At 46.8% G+C, this 22,183-nt stretch overlaps 1 protein-coding gene across 1 annotated transcript; it reads right to left on the bottom strand.

Annotated features, from left to right (window-relative positions):
- Positions 1-13,059: 13,059 nt before the first annotated feature.
- Positions 13,060-18,173, bottom strand: Gstm4 (glutathione S-transferase mu 4). The gene is made up of 8 exons (XM_052179464.1): positions 17,935-18,173; positions 17,620-17,695; positions 17,153-17,217; positions 16,788-16,869; positions 16,591-16,691; positions 15,504-15,599; positions 15,314-15,424; positions 13,060-13,820 (listed from the first exon to the last, which is right to left on the bottom strand). Exons 1-8 carry the CDS (start codon positions 17,968-17,970, stop codon positions 13,731-13,733), a joined length of 657 nt encoding a protein of 218 aa, XP_052035424.1. The 5' UTR covers positions 17,971-18,173; the 3' UTR covers positions 13,060-13,730.
- Between the last annotated feature and the right edge of the window lie 4,010 nt (positions 18,174-22,183).

Below are 22,183 nucleotides of genomic sequence, written 5' to 3'. Positions count from 1 at the left end.
ACAAGGAATAGGAGGAGATTGATGAAGAAATGAGGAGCCCGAGTGACCAGAGAAATGAGAATCTAGGCTGAGGGGAGAGCAAGGAAGAATGAGGTCAAGGTAAATGGAAGAAGAGGAAACTGGGCTGGGGGGAAAGGGCCCAGTTGTGCCCATGGGTCAGAGCCAGCAAGGTGGTGATGAAAATGCCCCCCTGCCCCCACCCCCACCAGGTCTTGGCTCTGTAGTCTTGTTTTGGGTTCCAAAGGCCATTTTTACAAAGATTGGCCTGAGAAGGAAGCGGATGGCCTTCCTGTGTGTGTTGCTCACACAGAGGCTCACACAGCTAGAAAGGCAGCAATCTGCCCGTCTCCACAGGGATGGATGCTGAAGCTTCCATGTTGCCCTCAGAGTTCACTCTCAAGAAATCCTTGTCCCTCTTGTTCTTTCACCAGCAGGCTCCTCCTTGCTGGGGGAGGGGCCAAGCAGGGCAAAGGGACCAGAAACCTGCCAGGGTACTCTGGGAGACAGCAGAGATCTCACCCAGCACCTCAGTGAGTCCTGACTGAATACGCACAGGGATCAGTGGGCCAGCAAGGAGACGATGGAGAGGCCTTGACCATTCTCCCGATGCAGAAAATCTAAACTCAGAAATCTAGTAGCTAGATGCACACTCAGTGTATCCACCCTTTGTTCCCAGTCCTGCTAGTGAAAGCCAGTATGCTGTGCGCCATCTTTCTGTTTCTTCTTTTTCTTTTTTCTTTTTTTTTTTTTTTTGAGGTTTTGCTACCATTTATTTCTGAAGTTAAAGACTAGTGTTAAAAAGTATAAACTGCTATACAATTTTTTTTGTTTGTTCTCTGTTTTTTTTTTTTTCTCGGTTTATCTTGTCTTCAACAGATGACAATTCTCCAGGCCAGTCCTGGGGTTAGGGTGGGTACAGGGAGGAGTCAGGGAAGAGCAGGAACAGAGAAAGACAGCTACAGAGAGAGAAGGGCAGGGCAGGAGGGGCTATGACACTCACACCTGGTCCAAGGAATGTATATTCCAACTCTAACTTAAAAAAAGCGGAGAGAGAGATAGCAATAGTGACTGTTTCTTTCCTTTTAAAAAGTTGATTTAAAAACAAGAATAGGGCCCTGGACAGTAGGGAGATAGTGAACTGCTTCCCTCAGAGGATGGGCTCAGAGGATGGGCTCCGGGTCTGGGGGATAGAGATTTATATATTTCTATACATATATCATTTTATAGGTTTTGTTCTGCTCTTTGTGATTTAATTTTTATTTTTTATTTTTATTTTTATTTTATTTTGGCAGCGGTTAAATTCTCACTATTTCCTAAGGCTGGCTCAACATGAAGGATCCCGATTTTGGAAAGGAAGAAGATGAGACACACAGAATGAGAGAGGGGGAGTGCCTCAGCACGAAGTGGATCCCCTGCACCCTAAGCAACTGCTGCTTTCTCGCAAAACTAATCAAATATAGAAACCAATAAAAGAAGCCCCTAAATAGAACAAAAATGGAGGTAAAATATTTTCACAGATGAAGTTCATATTCATTTGTTTCATTTGCCTGCAGAGAAGAAGAGACAGGCATAGTCAAGGCAAGAGGGCGGCTGGGCTACAAGAGGCTGTGACTCCAGGCAGTGGGCCAAGAGGCCGGTGTACCATCTTTCCAATTGAGTGCCCAGATAAGCCTTGAAGAATTCAAAGTTCCAAGGCTGCCTGTACCCAAGAAGCAAGGCTTGGCTGGCCTTGGACTGTGGCCGCCCACACTCTCCCATAGCACTATACAGCCAGGGTGTACAGCACTGGTCTCCGGGCTGAGCAGCCTTGGATCAGAAGCAGTGTGGTGGGAACTAGCTGAGAAAGTCCTTTCTCTCTCCAGATGCCTGTCACTCACACACCCCTGACCATAGCTCTTCTCTTTGTCTTAAGTAAGGGACAAAGAAGGAAAAGACTGTCGTGACTGTCATCTGCCACAGGAGCCAACAGCATGGGAGGATGTATTCATCTTCACTATCTGTTCAATAGCGCTTGATAATTCTATCCACCCCGTGGGTTACTGTAATGACAAGCTTCATTCGGTAGATGTAAGACTTTATTGAACACTGGCCCGGTCTTCAATAAATACCAATTATTCTTCATTTCCATTCTAAGGAAGGCATTGTGCAAAGGGGAAAGCAAGACCATCCAATAGGACAGGGAATCCTGGAAAGATCACCCAAAATTGAACTAGGAAGTCCTTCCTGTCTGGAAATGTGTTCGGCACTCAAATACACAGTGCTAGTCAAAAACATTCCAAGTACAGATATCCACATAGATAGATACGCTGCGAGGGGTGAGAGCATTGAGACCTGGTAAACCTGGAAGAAGAGCTACTCCTCGGCCTCATCTCCCTCCCCTTTACCTTATCGCCTGCAAACCATGGGAAAACCCAAAGGACTCAAGCAGTAGATCTTGATCTTTGCAGGGATCCTCCGGGATGCCCAGTAAGTCCTCTGGTTTCCATTTCTCCTGAAGCACAAATGTCCAAGTTTTCATTTGGCAAACTGAGCTTTGAGATTACTCTGTTAGTAATTTCAAACACTGTACCATGAGTAGCACTGAGAGGCTCTGGTGGCAAACTTGACTAGAGCAGATGCAAGGGCAAGAGACAGGTCCAGACATGGCACATCTCAGAGTGGCATCCAGGCACTAAGTTAGAGCACCACCATGATTAGACTGCTCTTGGGAAACAGCCCAACAGGTACTAGCTCTGTCCCCTGGGCTCTACCACCATTGTCGGGAACACCGTGCATGAGACAGCTGTGAGCACATGGCTCTGAACTCTGACCTCACGTGAGGCAGAAGCAAACAACTGAACTCACCCAGCGAACAGGCAGTGTTCTACCTACTGATGCGGTGAGGACTTCAGTACAGGTCCAAAGAGATGAGGTGAATTGGAGAGGACAAAAGGAAACAGGGGGAGGATCAAAGGCTTTTGGTTGATTGATTTGCCCATTGGGGACATCTGCTTATCTCTGTGGGTGTCAAGGACACAGCTCTGGGAAGCCATTTGGGAGGAGAGTGTCCCCTCCCCTCAGTGTTTTCTTCTCAGTGTGAGTGTGCATGCTGCAGACATGGCAAGACTCCAGGGCAACAGAAAGACATGGCTCAGCACAGAACCAGCCGTTAAGATCGGAGGGACTGAACTCTGTCCTCTCAGGGATTAAGACTCTCACTAAAGAGAGTCTGGACTGGATCTTAGGGCAAGACTACGAGTTTTCATTTGGCAAACTGAGCTTTGAGGTTACTCTGTTGGTAATTTCAAACACTGTACCATGAGTAGCACTGAGAGGCTCTGGTGGCAAACTTGACCAGAGCAGATGCAAGGGCACGAGTACAGGGCCAGCTCCAACTCAGGGTTGGTGGAACTCACAAAGTCAGAGCTGTAGCAAACCATGGCTGACTGTATCCAGGTGTCCATAGCCTGGTTCTCCAAAATGTGCACACGCATCCTCCCCTCCTCTGTCTCCTCATCTGCAGCACACACAGCACAGACTCACTCTCAGTGTCCTGCTCCAGACAAGCCAAGAAGGATATATGACTCTGACCCTAATCCTGCAGATGCCCTACTCACACAGGTGTGGCTTGTGGGCAAGGTAGCGAAGGATGGCATTGCTCTGCATGATCTTGTGTGATCCATCAATTAAGTAGGGCAGCTGGGACCATCAGATGGGATAAGGGGTCCGTCATCCCTTCCCTGGATGAGGGCAGACATGGGCCTGGCACTCAGTGTGCCTGCCACGGGAAGCCCTCCATGAGCACAGTGTGCACTGAATGGGATCTGGGACACCACCCATCACACAAACACTGTGCAGCCAGCAGGGGTGGAGCAGGAGAGCAGAAGCACTGATCCCAACCCCCTCAGCCAGGCCAGGAGATAAGGCGAGATCACAACACCTTCCCCAAACTGCCCCTTCCCTGCATCTACATTGGGAATGTCCAAGCCCAACTTGAATTTTCAACCCAGCCACTGGCTTCTGTCATAGTCAGGAGCTGTGATGGACAAAATGATGTAAAGAACACCCTCCCTTGTTGAGGACCCTCCCAAGAAATTAAAGACAAGAATCCCTGAAGCAATAGGCCCAGGCCCACAGCCTCACACACTGTTTCCCATTTGAAAGATGCAGAGATGAAGCTCACATCATACCTGTGGTAGGACTGTGGACCCTACCTGACTAACGCTTATACAGGTTTGGGTACCCTCCAATGTGGAATGTGGCCTAATCACAGCAGAAGGGAACCCAGCCCTTCATCTCCATTGCCCTGTCCTAGAAGACCAACTTCAAGGAGGTTTCTGGAAAGACACATTATAGTTCCAACAGGAGGAGACCCGCCAAGTCCAACGGGGGGTGGGGGGGTTGGGGGGGAGATCGGCATGGTCTGTTGGACATGGATGGTTAGAAATTCAACAAATATGACATATTCACCATTGTGCACGGTGTGTTCTCTCTTCTCCTTGTGGCTTGGATCTGTGGACAAAGCAAGAGGATGGTGTGAACCACCCATGGTGACTCAGGACAAGTTAGAGATGATGAAAGCCTGCCAGGTTGACTGCCTCATTCCCTGAAGAGTGTCCACCTTACAAACAACCAGCCCTCTACACATGCACACATCACACACACAGTACCCAAACACGTTACACTCTTGTGTTTGAATTCCTGATAGGCAAAGCTTTCTAGCAACTTCTGAACTAAACCCATATTTTAAAATATATTCCTAGGTATCCCCCACTCCTGTGAAGCCCCTCACTCTTCCCACATATGTTCCAGTATCCCAGTGCCATGGGCTTAGTATCAGTCTGCAGCGGGTAGACCAGGGCCTTCATTTGTTCAGCCTTCTTATAGAGGCCAGGGCAGGAGCGGCGCAGGACCTGGTTGCGGACTCCACTCGGGCCACGATTACACCTTTCTCCAACTCCAGACATTCCACTAACAGGGAGAAGAAAAGCTCTGCCCAGTATCGTTGTGGTTTGTCCAGAAACAGGTCAGGGCACTCAGAAGCCAAAGGATGGGTTGGACTGGCCAGTTGCCCACGCTGGGCTGCCAGTGGCTCCCTGGTTGGCCATGTCCACGGAGAAGTGGCAATTTAGTTGTAGACACTCTTGATGGTCAAAGTGAGACACTGTTATCTTCCTGGCATCGTCCCTTCTTCCTTATCAACCCCCTGCCTTGGCTCTGGGTGGCTCCTGGTGGCTGAGCCAGGACCAAACAGGATACCTCAAGCCTGAGAGATTAGTGTCCCTGTGGTCTCTAGCCTTTCATAGACAGCAGAGGGCATGCCGGACTCTGCTAAGCTGGGCAACTCAGAGCCACACACAGGTACGACCAGTGGCTGCAGTAAAGATATTCAGGACTATTAGGCCCTGGGAAGATGTAAAGCAAGCCACAGTGAGACACGCCTTCCCCCAAAAAGAACTGCCATTCTCACACAGAACAAAGGAATGGGGGGGCTGGTGAGACTGCGAACAGGAGAGAACCCTGGACACTGCTGGTAAGAGGGTAAACTGTCACAACCGTTAGGGGAAACAACCCGGTGTTCCTTGAAAAGTCAAAACTAGAGCTACCGCGTGATCCAGCAATACTGGAAATGAAATTAGAATGACAGGGGAACACACTTACCATAGCCAAGAAACAGATGCCATCTAAGAGTTCATCAACTGAAAAACACATGAGGAAATGTGGTACCTGTGCACCGTGGAATACTATTTAGCCATAAAGAAGGAAAATCTCCAACCAAGAATGCTAGGGGAACTGGACAGTCACATGTAAAAGACAGAAATAAGATCCCTGACTCTCATTCTGTTCAAAAATAAATTCCAAATGAGGGCTGGAGAGATGGCTCAGTGGTTAAGAGCACTGACTGCTCTGCTACAGGTCCTGAGTTCAATTCCCAGCAACCACATGGTGGCTCACAACCACCTGGAATGGGGATCCAACACCCTCTTCTAATGTGTGTCTGAAGACAGCTACAGTGTACTCATAAAAATAAATAAATAAATAAATAAATAAATAGATAGATAGATAGATAGATAGATAGATAGATAGATAAATCTTTTTTAAAAATTCCAAATGAACCAAATGAAAGAGTTTGATAGCTCCAAATGTAAGAGCAAGAATGGGCAAGTGAGAGGGCATCAAAATCAAAGTTTCTGCACAGCGAGGGAAACTCTCAGGAGAGGGAGAAGACGCGTGCGGAGTGGGAGGAAGTCTCAGCCAGCTGCTCTTCGGATCAGGGATTAATATCCAGAATACGAAAAGAATACAAAAGCTCAGCCAAGTCCAACAGCGCATGCCTGCCACCCCAACACCCCGACACCAGAAAGCAAAGCCACAAGGATCCCAAGTCTGACTCCAGCCTGGGCTATAGAGTGGACCTCTGTTAAAAGAGAAAAAGATAAAAGCCATATCAGGAAAAATACCAAACGAGTGACTCCTGAGAAAATGTTCTGTAGGAGCTGCTGCAGAGGCGGCAGATGTGCTTTCCAGATGTTTGGCATTTTCAGTCATCAGGGAAAGCAAATGAAAACTACACTGAGACTGCATTTCATCTCTGTCAGAACGGCACTTAAAATAAAACAGCAAATGCTGTCAAGGGTGTGGAGGAAAGGTTAGTAACTGCAAGAATCAGCGCAGCTCTATAAAAACTGTTTCTCAGAAAACAAAACAAAACAAAGAACCACAAAATGCCTCCCACACGCGGCAGTGTCCTCGGAGGCTTCGGAAGGGAAGTGGAAGCAGGATCTACCTGGTTTTGCAAATCTCCCATGAGCTCCAGTTGCATCCTCCTGTGGAACAGCCTTCCCTCCTTCCCTAGCTGCTGAGAAGAAAGGCCTCCCTCCAGAAACCGGTGTGCTGATGGCTCCCTCTTCCCTGCTCCTTGCCATCTAGGTGTTTGTGGACACCAGAGGACCAGGAAGTGGACAGCAGGGCCACCACACAGAGTGGAACTACAAACCCTGCCCACTCAGAACATCATGAAACGGCTTTTCCCACTGCTTAGAAACTGGCCCAGGCACGGGAGGCAGCGTACACCATCTGTCACTCAGAGGGCTCGGTCCTGGTCCTGGTCCTGTGTCCAGCTTTTCTATTGAATTCGTTGCTAGCTCGTGTGCTACCTTCCCAACAACTGTGCAATAAACCTTAGAGATCCTTTCTTTAAAACAAAGGATTACTAGAAAGCAAAGAGGGACAATTAGGGAGTGGAAGGGTGCAGAGGGAGGGGTGGGAGGCTGTGGAAGAGAAGCGGTAAAGCTCTAAAGGAAAGTATACATAATCAAAGCACAAATATGTGCCTGTGCTAAAATGCCACCGTTAAATCTAATTCATATAATTAACATGAATTAATTATTATAATAAAAACTTTTCTAAAGAATAAAATCTTGAAATCTTGCAATATGCATGGATGCAGTTAGAGATCTCGAAGCTAAGTGGCACATGCCAGGCAGGTATGCCAGGCACAGAGAGTCGAGTCCTACCTGGTTTCGGTCAGAGCTAGAGCAGTTCACCTCATATCAGGTGAGACTCCCACCAGCCAGCCAGTATACTGCACGCCTACAGTCCTAGCATGCAGAGGGCAGAGGAAGAGGGTAACGCGGCCACATAGAAGATTATGCCTCAGAGGAGGAAGAGAGAGGATGGGGGGGTGAGAAAGAGAAAGAAGGAGAGGTGGTTCCATGGGAGGTGGTTCCATGGGAATGTGGGTCACACAAAGCCGAGGAGAGAAACTGTTCAGGGGGGTCCTAAGCTGCAGTTAGGAGGAAGACATTCTGAGGGGCTCTCGCACAGGAGTGGACTACAGACAATGGCAATGTGTGTATCTGTCCAAATAACCGGAAGCAAGGACTTTCCCTGTTTCCACTGCAAAGAACTGATATATGTTTAAGGGCTAGATATGTTTGGCCCGGTCTCAACATTACATATATTTAAGTGTGTCAAAAGCATCCCATGGTATCCTGTGCATATAGATAATTTTTATGATTTTGCAGATGTTAAAAAAAATAAACTGAAGAATCTGTTTTTTTAAAGGGAGGAAATAATTGGACAGATGGCTTACTATTTAAGAACCCGTGACTGGAGTATGCATCCCAGCATGCACAGCTGGTAGGTAGCTTACAACTGCCTGAATGGCCGTTCCAGAGGATCCTCACGCCCTCTTCTGGCTTCTGGTTAATACCTGAAGTCGCATAGCCATACACACAAGCACATAACCATAATTTACAAATTAAGTCATTTTTAAATAAAAATAAGCAAGGGAGTATGTTCTCTGCATGATAAGGAATAGTCTCATGTTGCTAAATTAATGTCTCATCAAACAAGACCCATAATAGTTGTATGAGTTCTAGTCTCTTTTTATTTATTTATTTTATTTTTTTATTTTTTTACTTTTTTAAAGTGGGAATCTCCATCCAGTATACCACTGGTGTGTACAGGAAGCAATTTGCAGCTCTTGACACATATAACAAAGCTCAGAGACTTTCTGAATGGCCACCTCTGGGGAGTGCTGTAGCATCTAGATGGGGAAGCCATGATTGTTCCACAATGCACAGCAAAGAACCAGGCAGTCCAAATACAGCCGCATAGGTGAGGGGACCCTATGAATAGCTTAGAAGCCACAGTTGGAAAAACTCAGCCTTAGAAATGCTGGCCAATGAGAGGTTGAGCAGAGCAGCTGCAGGCCTGGAAGCAGCTGGGGGAGGGGAGATGGGGAGGGGCTAGCGACTGCAGTCTTGCCCTGGGGAAGCCCTGCACATTCACAAAGGGAGTGGGAGACTTTCTCTATTCCTAAGGAAGAAACATTTCTTTCTTTCTTTTAAATTTTGTGTGCATTGGTGTTTTACCTCCATGTATGTCTACGTGAGGGCGTCAGATCCCCTGGACCTGGAGTTGTAGACAGTTGTGAACTTTCATGTCAGTGCTGGGAATTAGACCTTCTAGATCTTCTAGAAGTGCTTATAACTGCTGAGCTATAGCTCCAGCCCCATAATAAACATTTTTTTTTACAGCTCCTAAGAAATCCTAGGCTAGAGAGGGGGCTCAGGAGTTAAGGTCACTTGCTGCTCTTGCAGAGGGCCTGGGTTTGGCTCCCAGCACCCAAGATGGCACCTTGTAATCAGCCATAATTCCAGTTCCAGAGGATTTGATGCCCACTTCTGGGGCTTCTGCACTCATGTGGGGCGCATAGTACATGCAGGCAAAACGTTCATATTCATAAACTAGAAATAAATAAACCTTGAAAAAAAAGAAAATGAACATATGCCACACAGGGAAGGGCAAGGGTTAAATATAAAATCACATTCTGGCTCCCATGGCCAGGGGCAGCAGCAAGGGGGTCACCATGCAGTGACTCCGCTCTAATGCCTGTCCAGCCTTGCAAGCCTCCCAGATAGTCTCTTAACAAAGAACTGGGCAAAATGAGCAGGCTGATTTTCCCTTTGGACTCCCTCAAAATCACCCATAATGACTTACTAGAACAGAAAAAGATATCTTCCCTCTAAACCTTCATCCAATCTGTTGAAGTGCTGTGTTTTATGTTTTATGTCTTTTTATTCTTTCATTGCTGTACTTAATTTCTGTGTTTGTTTGCTATCAAGGTTCTCCACACAGAGCAAATAGATGTCAATAGATTAGATATGAGTAATTTATGATTGGACGTGGGTGAAAAGTTCATGGCGTAGGGACGTTTCATGATCTCTGCAATGTAAAGCGTGGGAATTGGTGGCGGAACTCCTTCAGGTTGAAGGGGCAGATGGCAGAAGGCAAGGCTGTAAAGCAATGCCAAGTTTTAGAGTACAGGGCCTATAGTCCATGACAGGAGAAGATGAAATGTCCTATCAAACGAGAGAGAAAATTGACCCTTCTGTGTCAGGATGGTCCAGGCTCTGAGAGTAGCTGACGCCCCCTCTCAAAGGTGAGCTCTACCTCCTCTACTCAAATGCTAACTAAACTTTTCTGGAAATAAAGAGAGAGAGGACATCTTAGAACCCAGGTGACATTTACATAAGATTAACTCTCACTGTATGAGCTAGGTAACCTAGATCAGCACAAGTATAACATCCCTAAGGAAACTGAGGCGTAGACTGCCTCGGGGCCTTTCAACTTTCTCCAGGAAATGACTAAGCAATAAGTAGGAAATGAATAAGGAGCTTTAATCAGGGAGATCCCCAGACATTAACTCCTCAAGTGAAAACATGTACAAGCAATAATCTACAAAGTGGCCAGGCAAACATTGCAAAGCATTATGAAATGATGAGATCAAGTTAGGTGTGGTGGCGCATACCTTTAGTCCCAGCAGTCGGGAGGCAGGGGAGAGGAGGGGGAGGGGCTTGTAGGGAATGGGGTAGGGGGTCTATGAGACCAGCCTGGCCTACCAGGGCTTGGAAAAAACAAAGGAAAGAAGGAAGGGAGGGAGGGAGGGAAGGAGGGAGAGAAGGAAAGAGGGAGAGAGGAAAGGAGGGAGGAAGGGAGGGAAGAAGGGAGGGAGGGAGGGAAGGAGGGAGGGAGAGACTAAAGGAGGGAGGGAGGAACGGAGGGAAGGAGGGAGGGAAGGAGGGAGGGAGGGGCTGAAATTATTGGCTACCAGGTGCCTGTGTATATGATTTATTGTTGCCACCAAATTTTAAATTAGTATATCTGAAGAACACAAGATAATCTCTTATAAAGTACTAAATTAGTTTTACCTTGCCCCTTTAAGTATTTACTCAGTGATTTATTCAAATAGAAGGACTAAAGCCAGGGGAAACAGTTGAGAGATGCTGGTTAGAAGCTTTTAAATTAATGAAATCCACACATCTAACATCACTGAGATGACAGACGTAGTGTGCAGAGACTACACTCACCTGCACAAAGGAGTAGACATCCACAAACTCAGGTGAGAGTCTGGAGTGAGTAAAATACGCCTACGAACTAAATGACTCATTTCGGTGTGTTGAAAGAGCTCACAGCGCTGTTAGAAACCTTGGAATCACCTAATGTTCACTCTCGGTGTGATTTTAAATCACTTCAGGAGAACATCATGCAGATGAAGGACTGGATCTGATGAAATTCACCAACTCCTGTCACCCATTGGATGTGAGCCATTCTGTGGGGAATAATCTAGGATTATGCAGGATTTAGACACTGTTCTGCTAACTAACGGTGTTTGTCATGATTCCATGGGCTTAGTGGCTGGTTGTTCACTTTGGGGAAATGCCTATGTAAGCCTTATGTCACTTTTTGGAGATGTATTTCTGACTATAGTTTTTTAACAAAATCTTTACTGAATTAAGAATTGAAGATACAGAGACACGCCTTCAAACAATGTACCCCAATAGGTAAGACATAAAAAATATTGAAATGAGCTTTAATTTTTAATTTCTTTTTAATTTTTCAGATTATAATATAATTGCATCATTTTCTCCTTCCCTTTCCTCCCTCCAGACCCTTCCATATACCTCTTTTTTTTTATATATATATGTGAGTACAGTGTCACTGTCCTCAGACACCCCAGAAGAGGGCATCAGATCTTATTAAAGATGGTTGCGAGCCACCATGTGGTTGCGGGGATTTGAACTCAGGACCTTTGGAGGAGCAGTCAGTGCTCTTAACCACTGAGTCATCTCTCCAGCCCCCCTCTTTTTTATTAATTATAGCATATATATATACATATATATATGTGTGTGTATGTATATATGTATATATATGTATATATGTATGTATATTCCAAATACACAAATACAACCTATTTAGTCTACATGTTTCTTGTATGTATCTTTTCAGGGCTTGTCATTGGTATTGGGTAACTAGAGAGCTCTTCCCTGGAGAAGACTGCTTCCCCACTCTTAGCATTCCTTCATGGCCTGTAGTTCTTTGTCTAGGTTTGAGGCCCCTGAGCTTTCCCACTGCCCCTCTAGCACACCTCCTGGTGTTGTCCTTGTTCAGCACGTGTTAGGCAGCCATGGTGGTGAGACTTCATGCATGTAGCTTCTGACATTCCTACAGACACAGTCTCACAGCAAACTCCTTGTTCCTCTGGCTCTTAAAAGTCTTTCCACCCATTCTTCTGGAGTGATCCCTGAGCCTTAGGTATAGGAGTTGAGCTGTAGATGCTATCCATCAGCTGGGACTAGGTTCCACAGCTATGCATTTTGATTGGGTTAAGGTTTTCTGTAATGCTCTCTATCTATTGCAAAGAGAAGTTCTTGATGAGGAGTAAGGGCTACATTTATCTGTAGCCAGAAGGACCGGTAGATGAAATGTATTTCAGGATTATGCTGGTTTAGCAAAGTGGCAGCTGTGTGTTGTCCTATAATCCACGGCTTCACAAGCCCCGGGCAGTTGGCTAGGTTCCCTATCCAGGCATGGTTTTCCTCTTGCTGAGTATGCCCAATCTGAGAGCTGTTGGTCACCGTCAAAGTAAGGGTTAGTGTGACATGCCAATTATTGTTGTGTTTCACAGGCATCATAGCTGAGGAAACTGGCTGTCTCCCGCCTTTGTCACCACAAAAGTTAGTCCTCAAGGAGGGTTTCAAGTCAGTTCCAGCACAGGAGCCTCTGATCCCTGTGTCCGAAGTGCACTGGTTCTTCAGCAATAGCGGCTTAACTCCCACTTCTCGGAGGGGGCAACCAATGCCAATAGCGATATCCTAGAATGTTCTGGGAGTCTCTTGACAACCCTGACCAACAACTCAAAAGAGGAGTGTTCATGATCGGTGTGGTTTTTGTTCAATGGCCTTTTTGGCTCTAGGAGGCAGCACTGTTATCCCAGCAAAGCAACTGTATTTTAAATCTGAGCAGGAGAGGCTCAGAGGGGGGTGGGAAGAAGCACCAGACCCAGTACAGATCCTGACAAAGGTGCTGAATTGGAGATCTCAAGACAAAGGTGGCATCTGAAGTATCAAAGTAGAACACGTACAAAAAAATCCTAGTCAGCGTGACTGGATTCTTATCACCAGAAACACTGCATTTCTAAAAGGGAGGCCATCTAAAAAACAAAGTTCACTCTACAATTCTATACCTATCCAAAGTACTGCAGCTATAAATGGTAAGAAAAGACATCTGAAATTACAAAAGCATGAGGAAATTTATTTCACAGGGGCTCACAAAGAGAAGGGATTAACCAAGATGGTCTCCATCCCTGGTGACCAAGGCAGGATACAGAAGGCATCAGAGACAGGGTCCTGGAGACGCAGATATAAGGAGATCCCACCTCCCTTTGAGCTCCACAGAGCCTTCTGCAGCTGCCTCCTGTGGAACTACCAGGTGAAGCCAGGAAGTGCTGAACCCCTGCCCATCCAACTAAAATCCCTGAGAATTCAGCCTCTGCCAGGGTCGTTAGGCAGGCACTGGGGATCGCAGTAAAAGCTGGCAGTGCAGCAGCCACAGCCACTGTGCCCAGGCTTTACAGGAGGGACCCGACAGAGCTATGCAGGGACCTCATGCATACATCAGGCGTCTTTAGTCTTCAGGCAAGCATGGGGAGCCCCGGGCTGAGCTCTGATGGAGAGTCCCAACAAGTGGGTACATGTCACCATCATTCTAGAAGGTCACTTTGCTAAAGGAAAACTAGGAGCCTAGGCTTTAGCTGGCTTGAAGGGACGGGGACTGGGTGAAAGAAAAGAGAACCCTTGACACTCTGGAATCAGGAAGGGGATGGATAGAAGGCAGCACCAGGGCTACAGGAAGTTCAACTGTCCCCAGAACCCCACATTCCCACTTCCTGCCCAGTCAAGGCCCTATTTATTGCCCCAGGTGGCCACCCTGGTATATAGGGGTGTCCGGAGGAAGCGGCTGGTCTTCATGTAAGCAGAGATCTTCTTCAGTCCCTGAGAGTTAGGGAAAAACAGAAAACCAAAACTTAAGGTTTGCTCAGAGCCAGAGAGGTTAATCAGCTTCCTCCTGTTCATGCTGCTAGTCTGTGGCACACATCTGGGATTACCCTGGCCTCTCTCTCTCAAATTTTGTACTCTCTTGGCACAGTCCCCTCCTGACCTCCCCAAAGGACCCTGCCACCCCCCCTCTGTCTACACAAGACATGCTCCTCTTGCACACACAAACTCCGTATTGCCTGGGTTTGCACACTGAGTAGGACTCTATTTAGCAGGATAAAAAAAAAGGCATGTTGGAAGATAACCCCTATCTCATCCAGTGACTTGGCAAAACCAGGGACAAAGTTTATAGATAGAGCTAGACCAGAAAAGACAAGCCAGGCTCATGCTAATCATTCCCCCAAGGAGAAAGCCACACTTCTGCACCTAGTACTGAGCTTCAACCAATCCTGTCTCCGGTCCTGATACAGACAGGGAGCAGGCCCAGTGGCAGTTACAGATGCTGTTGGCCTAGCAGGAGAGTGCACCCCTAGAATATCTCTAAAGACTTGGATGAAGTCCAGAGCTGCCTGTATCCAAGGGAACCAAGCTCCCACATAAGCTAAAGCTGCAGCCTTCAGCTCCCCACAGCCTCTCCCCTCCCAAACCGGCTCAGCTTGGACCAAATGAGAACTAGCTGAGAACACGCATCACTTGATAAGGACTGGGAGAGAAGAACGAATTCAAGGCTGAAAGGCCCATCGGACTAAGGTCCACAACCCCCAAATTTCTAATAAATTAGCTGATATGTGTAATCAAACGCGTATTCTCTGGTGAATCTGGGCTTCCCCAGCAGCCAAGTGGGACCCCACACACCTCCCAGATTGGCATGCCTAATGTTATCTGATACTCTTGGTTCCAAGGTGGGTGTAAGGACCACCTTTCCCTTTCTTACTGGGCATTACATGTGCCTCATACAGAGATCAGGAAGTACAAGTAAAAATAAGTTTATGATGCCATCCCACAGAACACTTGACACTCAAAATAAAAAAGGAAAGGAGGGAGGGAGGAAAATCCATGACGCATTTCAGGATAAAATTCTCTGACAGGAGCCCCACACAAGTCTCAGTAAAGCAGTCAACAGGCCAAGTACACATATTCTCTACAGCCTGATACTTGACGCCCACTTTCTTTGGTTTTCCTTCCCTGCAGCCCCTACCTGCTACTCTGAGGAGATGGAAGCCCACAGGGACCCCAGTACAGCTCTGCTAATGCTGGAACCCTGAGCAAGTGTGACTCTACAGTTTCACATCTCCTTAGCTGAGCAATGGGACTGACAATTCCCTGTACCATGGAGGAGTGCCTATCACTATACGCCTGATCGGCAGATGTAAGACGCTCGGCACTGATTCTGGCAGAAAGCGGGCACTCAATTCCTGATTCTTATCCTCAGCCCAAGAAAACATCAAGGACAAGTTGACCACCAAGGGGAAGGAGGATCAGGGCATCACCTCAAAGCGGGCCACAAAGTCCTTCAGGTTTGGGAAGGCGTCCAGGCACGTGGGTTCAAATATACGGTGCAGGTCCAGGATATCATAAGCAAGGAAATCTACAAAAGTTATCTGCAAAAGGCCAAGGATTGAGAGGGCATGGAATTCTGTCCCCTGGAAGAACAACAACTCCCAGCTTCTTCACTTTTACCTTTTCACCCACAAACCACGTCTGCTTCCCGAGGAACTGGGAGAAGAGCTTCATCATTCCAGGGAGCTGTTCCAAGTATTCCACCTTCAGTTTCTCCTGAGGCAGAAAACAGCTGTCACCATCTACTTCCTGAAGGAGGACTGGGCCTTCAGTACCATTGCACAGCCCTAAATAGCCAGGGGTGGGCAGCTATCTCCACTAAGACGAAGACCCAGTCACTGTCCAGGTTTAGATTTAACATATGAGAGCTTACTTAGTACTAGACTCCTCGGTAGCCCGCCCCACCCTTCAAATGCAACCGAAAGCCAGGGAAGAATAAGACACTGCTCACAGCGGGCATCACCATTCCTGAGGCCTCCACTCTGAGTGCCTTGAGCACCTGGCAGGTCCTGATGCCAGGCAGCATCGAAGAATCGAGAACAAAAATACTGAGGGGAGATGAGAGGTGCATACAATAGGTCCAGGAGAACGAAATATACTTGAGTTTTCCCCATAAACTGAGGAGGATTTGAAGCAGAAAAGGAGAGAAAGTCCTTCAGGCTGACCCTGTGCTACCTATGAAATATTCTGACTGCTAGGGGTGTCAGAGAAGCACTGTGAGAGGCTGGAAAGGGTTCTGTGACAGTCCCTCATCTTGGACTTCTTTTCCTAATCCATGGGATATTCCTGTATTTCATGAACAGCAAAGATATGAGCTAGCTGGCAGAGGGCACAGGTGGAAATCACTTGGAAAACATGTCTTCACATTCTATTAATGTCCACTCTGGGAAGTCTGGACTGCACCCTAAAACAGGTGGGTCCAAGTAAGAGTGTTCGTTTGATAGTTCAGTGTCATAGGGACAGCTGGTGACAACACAGGAAACATCCTAGGGGCTAAATGGCTAAGAAATTCACAAGGTAAATAAGATCTGTGCAGAGTGGGAATCTGAGAGAGCTGACTCCTGACCTAAACACTGCCTGGTCCAGGCAGGGTGGGAGTTAGGTGAGACTCACAGAGTCTGCGCTGTAACACACTTTAGCCAAAGCTAGATGAGACTCACAAAGTCTGCACTGTAACACACTCTAGCCAGAGCTACATGAGACTCACAAAGTCTGGGCTGTAACACACTCTAGCCAGCTGGTTGGACACATCCATAGCCTGGTTCTCCAAAATGTCCACACGAATCTTCTCCTCTTCTGTCTCCCCACCTGCAGCACACACAGCACAGACTCACCCTCAGCATCCCACCCCTGCCAAGCCCAGGAGGTTGTCCCCTGCGCCTCCCTACACCCAGCCCCACTCACACAGGTTGTGCTTGCGGGCAATATAGCGCAGGATGGCATTGCTCTGGGTGATCTTGTGTGACCCATCGATTAAGTAGGGCAGCTGGATGGACAATAAAGGATGGTCAGATGGAATGCTCAGCCTTCCTCCTCTGGACTGGGACTGATGTGACCTGGTGTTCATTATGGCTAGCATGGGAAGCCCTCCAAGAACACACTGCACACTGAATGGAAAAGCTAGGACACGGCCCATCTAAGAAACACTGTGCAGCCACGAGGAACGAGCAGGTGAGCAATAGGGAACGTTGAAGCCCCCTCCACCAGGCGAGGAGACGAGGTGGGAACACCATGACCTCCCCCAAACCTCCCCTTTCCCCTCCACCTACATTGGGAAAATCCAGGCCCAGTTTGAATTTCTCCCTCAGCCACTGGCTTCTGTCATAGTCAGGAGCTGTGATTGATAAAATGACATAAAGAGAAATCAGCCCAGTGTCCAACACACCTATTCCAGGGACCCAAACCCCTAAGGCAAGGATCTGCAACCTCACACAGTAAGCCTTTATCCCCGAAGACTTCAGGAATAAAGAGTGCTTGGGATTGTGGGTCCTACAACTCTTAAGACTCACAAAAGGTTTAGGCAAGTCTTCATGGGAAATGCGATCTAACCTCAACAGGAAGGGGACCCAGCCCTTCACTTCCAGGGTTCTGTATTCAAAAGTCCAGTCCAACTCCCTGGGGCTTATTGAAAGCGGCAGATTCTAAGTCCATCTGGGGGAGCCCCGTAGTGCGGGAGGCATGTAACGGAATGTAGGCACCAATGAACGGGAGAAGTCCGACTGACTAAGGGCATTACCGTCGCCCATAGTGTATCTCTTCTCCTCATAGCTTGAGTCTGTGTATTCCAGGAGGAGCCGAATCGCGTGAGCCAGCTGGAGAGATAGATCAGGAATGGGGCGGGGGATTTCTATGTGACTTCACCTCCTCCAAGTGAATACACACGGCATACACACCAGCAAGGACATTTGTGCAAGACCCTGACCTAGACAAGCAAGGGATTCCTCTCGCCCCAACCACCCGCCCGCCCCCTGCGATTCCCCGCGCCCCCCACCCGCCGCCCAGCTCGCCCTATCCTAGCCCTGCAATCCTTCCTCATCAGGTGGTCGCTCACCCCACGGATGTCCCAGTAACCCAGTGTCATAGTCATGATGCTGGTGCCTGAGACTGAGTCCACGGGCCTCTGGTGTAAGCAGCTTTGACTTTATCCTAAAGTCCTCGGGTAGCGGGGCGGGGCTTGCGCCCGGTGTGATCCTGCCCCTCCAGACCCTGCCCCGCTACACACACCGAGCTATGCAGCTTTCCCGGGGCAGTCGCCTACAGAAGCCAAGTTACTGAGCTCCGCCCCCAACAGACCGGAAAGCGGAAAGCGTGATGTGCGATTCCGCCTGCGGTTCCGCCCACTCCTCCAGCCCGGTGCGCCTGTGCAGAGTTCTAGCTAACTCTCTGCCTTCGCCAGACCGCTCTGCCTTCATGCCTTGTTGCCTTCGGAGGCGGGGAGGGTCAGGCCACAAGGGAGTCCCCAACCCGGAAGTGTTGATTAAGCACCTTGACCCTGCTGTCAAACAAGACAGACTTCTGCGGGGCTCTGCTGATGACAGTGGTCCCCAGGTGGTGTTTTTCCATCTGGCAGAGAGCATTCTCTCTGTTCAGAAGTTCCTCATCTGAATTCAAAGAGATTATTTCTATCACAGATAAACCTCTGACTCAAAAAAAGTGGGAAAATGAAAAATTTGAATGTTCAAACATGGTTAGGATGTCTGCTTGTATTACCCAAGGACTAAAGCAAATACCTGTCTCCTAACAGAAGTAGCTTTCTCTATTGGTGTCTGTCCTAATGTACTTACACAGACCTAAGACTTCTGAAATGTCTAAGGATACACAGGGCCAGCATGTGACGACTCAGGATTAGCATATAGCAAATCCAATCAAGAAAGAGCTGTCTGAGGTGTCTATAGCTGCTGTTCATAGCAAGGCACACTGTTTCACACAACATTGGTTGTTGTATGTGTCCAAACACTGTAGCTGGGGGCCAGGGAAGTGGGCTCTCATTTTGTACAACAGACATCACACATTCACTGCATTTTGTTATGGTTTTAAGACCGCTGCAAGACTATCAAATGATAAGGATTTTAAGTTCCATTATAATTCTTCCTGAGTATACAGGATTCACCTTTAAAATGTGCTAAAGTGGCAGTTGACTATACTTAAAATTCTTACTAATGTTAAGAATGTACTGTGGCAATACATTATGACAAAAATACCTCTTACATTCTAAGAGACTGGGACTTTTGCTGGGCCTCTCAGCAAGAGTTAATACAGCTTGAAGTCACTTAAGGCAGCTATCCTACTGTGTGCTCTGTTTGTTTAACTTGCCTTTAAGAGAATGATGTAAGAACAAAGTTACTTGTCTTGTACTTCCCATGTAATAAACTTCTATGACCTAAGCTAACACATAGCTGTGTTTTCTGGTTTTTGTTTTGTTGGGGGGGGGGGGCTATTGGTGGTATTTTTTGGAAGGGAAAGTGATTGGGTGGGTGGGTGGGTTTTTTTGCTTTGTTTCATTTGGTTTGGTTGGTTCGCTTTTGTTTTTGTTGTAGTCGTTATTGTTCTGAGACAGGGACGTGTCTCTCTCTACATATCCCTGGCTGTCCTGGAACTCACTGTATAGGCCAGGCTGCCCTCAAACTCACAGAGATCCACCTTCTGCCAGTTTTTGCTGTATATATTTTGTTCCAGTCCCACTGGATCAAATGTTTGAAAAGGAACCAGTATCCCTCCTGGGAGTGCTCCCAAATTATCTGTGCTTGCCTCATTTTAAAGGGTCATCTAGCTGTCCTTACACAAGCATGATTTCTTGGCAGATACTTTTGAACATCTGGAACACTCTAAGGACTAGTTGGAATGAGGGTAAGTTAGTGTGCAGGTTAGTGTCAGCCTCATGTCACACGAGACACGGCAGAGCACACATGACTCCGGAGGAGTGAGTATCCTTCGTTGTCATAAGAGCGAGTTACTCTGTGTCTGAAGATGAACAGAGTTCTGGGCCATGGGTTCTCGGTTTTGTTTTGTCTTGTTGCTTTAAAAAACAAAAAACAAAAAACTTATTTTTGACTCTTTAATACCTCCGTGCAAGATAGACTTATTGAGTAGAATCTAAACAGTTCCCACTGAACAGGCTTAGACAGCCCCAAGGAAAGCAAACAGCTGTGGCAGCCAGAGTGACCCCTGAATAAATTATAATTGGCCTTGCTGACAGGCTTGTAATGACCTCAGGAGGATCCTAAAGTTTTGCAAGATTGGAGACTGGAATCCACAGCATGAGCGAAGATTACTACCATGCGGGCCTCTTGAAGGAAGTTTCCTTCTGACATTTTTTAAAAAGCAGCTGTGAAATTTTTGTTGTCGGGGTCAGGTGAGGGTTATAAGTTAGCAACCTTCAGCTCCGGAGCTGCAGCGGTGATCTGGGAGAAAGGCAGGGAAGTGTTATACATACAGCCTCTTAAGTGACAGGTAGAGAGAGAGTGCAGGGCATCAGACCTGGAACGATCAAGATGGGAGAAATAATGCTTTAGACTTGAGACCTTCGACGTGGAAAGAAGATAAGGACTACTGGGCAGGAAAGGACTTTGGATCTGAATGTTAATCTTTATCAGTGTCTAGCATGGAAGCTATCTACCTGTGACTCAGCATCTTCTGGAAAACTCCTAGGAATCTCATTTAAGATTTCTACGGTTGGCTGGGAAGATGACTCAGCAATTAAGAACACAACAGGTAGTGCTCTTGCAGAGGACCTGGGTTTGGGTTTCCATCACCTATATCCAGTAGCTCACTACCTCCTCACCCTACCCCTTCTGGATTCCTTGAGCACTTGCACACATGCAATACATACATGCAATACATACATACATACATACATACATACATACATACATACATACATGGAAAATAATAACTTTTTAAAATTTTTCCACTGAGTGGTGGAGGCACACATCTTTTTTTGTTTGCTTTGTTTTGTTTTGGGGGGGGGGGAGGTTGGATTTGGTTTTTTCGAGACAGGGTTTCTCTGTGTGAAGCCCTGGCTGTCCTGGAACTCACTCTGTAGACCAGGCTGGCCTCGAACTCAGAAATCTGCCTGCCTCTGTCTCCCAGAGTACTGGGATTACAGGTGTGTGCCACCACTGCCTGGCGAGGCACACATCTTTAATCCAGCACTTAGAAGGCAGAACCAATCGGATTTGTATGAGTTCGAGGCCAGCCTGTCTATAGAATGAGTTCCAAGACAGCCAGGGCTACACATAGAAACCCTGTCTCAAAAGAAACAAAAACAAACAAAAACCATTCCCAATAGAATGGGTACTCAGTGCTTTGGAGTGAATATGTACTCTTCAAACTGATCAATACTAACCTATGGATAAATACTTTAGAGTTTCGTAAAATCCTTCTTATGCTGACTCAATGAAAACTCTTCTCAGGCCTTTTAAAAATAGTGTCATGTTGTAGGCCATAGCTAGGTAGTTTGACAACGAAACTAGTACCTCTTGGTAACATTGGCATTGGTATAGAATGAATCTCTTACACCCCTTGATTGTAGTTCATTGTAATCACATCGCATCTAAGATTGGGGGTGAAACTATTAACTCATCAAGAGTAGAAGGCATTGATCTGGTATTCATTAGAGCAACTGGTGAAGTGTTGAGCTATGGGAACTAAGAGTGCTTTGTTCATTTAGTTTTACAATTTTAGTAGCTCTTTCTATTTTTACCCCTGAGAATGTGTGTGTGTGTGTGTATATACATGCATATATATATATATATATATATATATATATATATATATATATATATATATATACATATATATTTCTGACCACAGTTAAAGCAATCCTAGAAAGGAAAAGCTTCAATTTGCCCTGCAGGGAGGGAACTGGAAAGTCATCAGAGCACATTCCCAATGCACTGTGGGAGGCAGTCACATCCATTTAGAGGTTGGCAGGGTCTGCAAGATCTTGGCTCTCTTCCATAGCCCACATTACACTGATTAGCGGCACATTGCTGGCAGGAAGACATATTTTTCAAAACCTCTTTGGTTATATCTGTGACGTCACAGCACTGATGCTGGTTTATTATTGCTGCTGATTTGTGTCTCATGATACTTTTGCTCAGCTACCTTTGAAGTTATCTGATAATATGATCAGACACCCTGACCAGGTAATGAGCACCCACAGTTTTCTGGTTTTCTGCTTGGTTTTTTTTGTTGTTGTTGTTGTTTTTTTGTTTGTTTTTTTTTTTTGAGTCACTTATTTGTAAGAATTAGAAGCAATCTCTTCAAATGCCTCCAAAGTCGTCTTTTCCAGGATTTGT

This window comes from Apodemus sylvaticus, chromosome 4, assembly GCF_947179515.1.
Source record: "Apodemus sylvaticus chromosome 4, mApoSyl1.1, whole genome shotgun sequence".
NCBI classification, from domain to species: domain Eukaryota; kingdom Metazoa; phylum Chordata; class Mammalia; order Rodentia; family Muridae; genus Apodemus; species Apodemus sylvaticus.
This window is presented reverse-complemented; position numbering and strand designations above follow the sequence as displayed.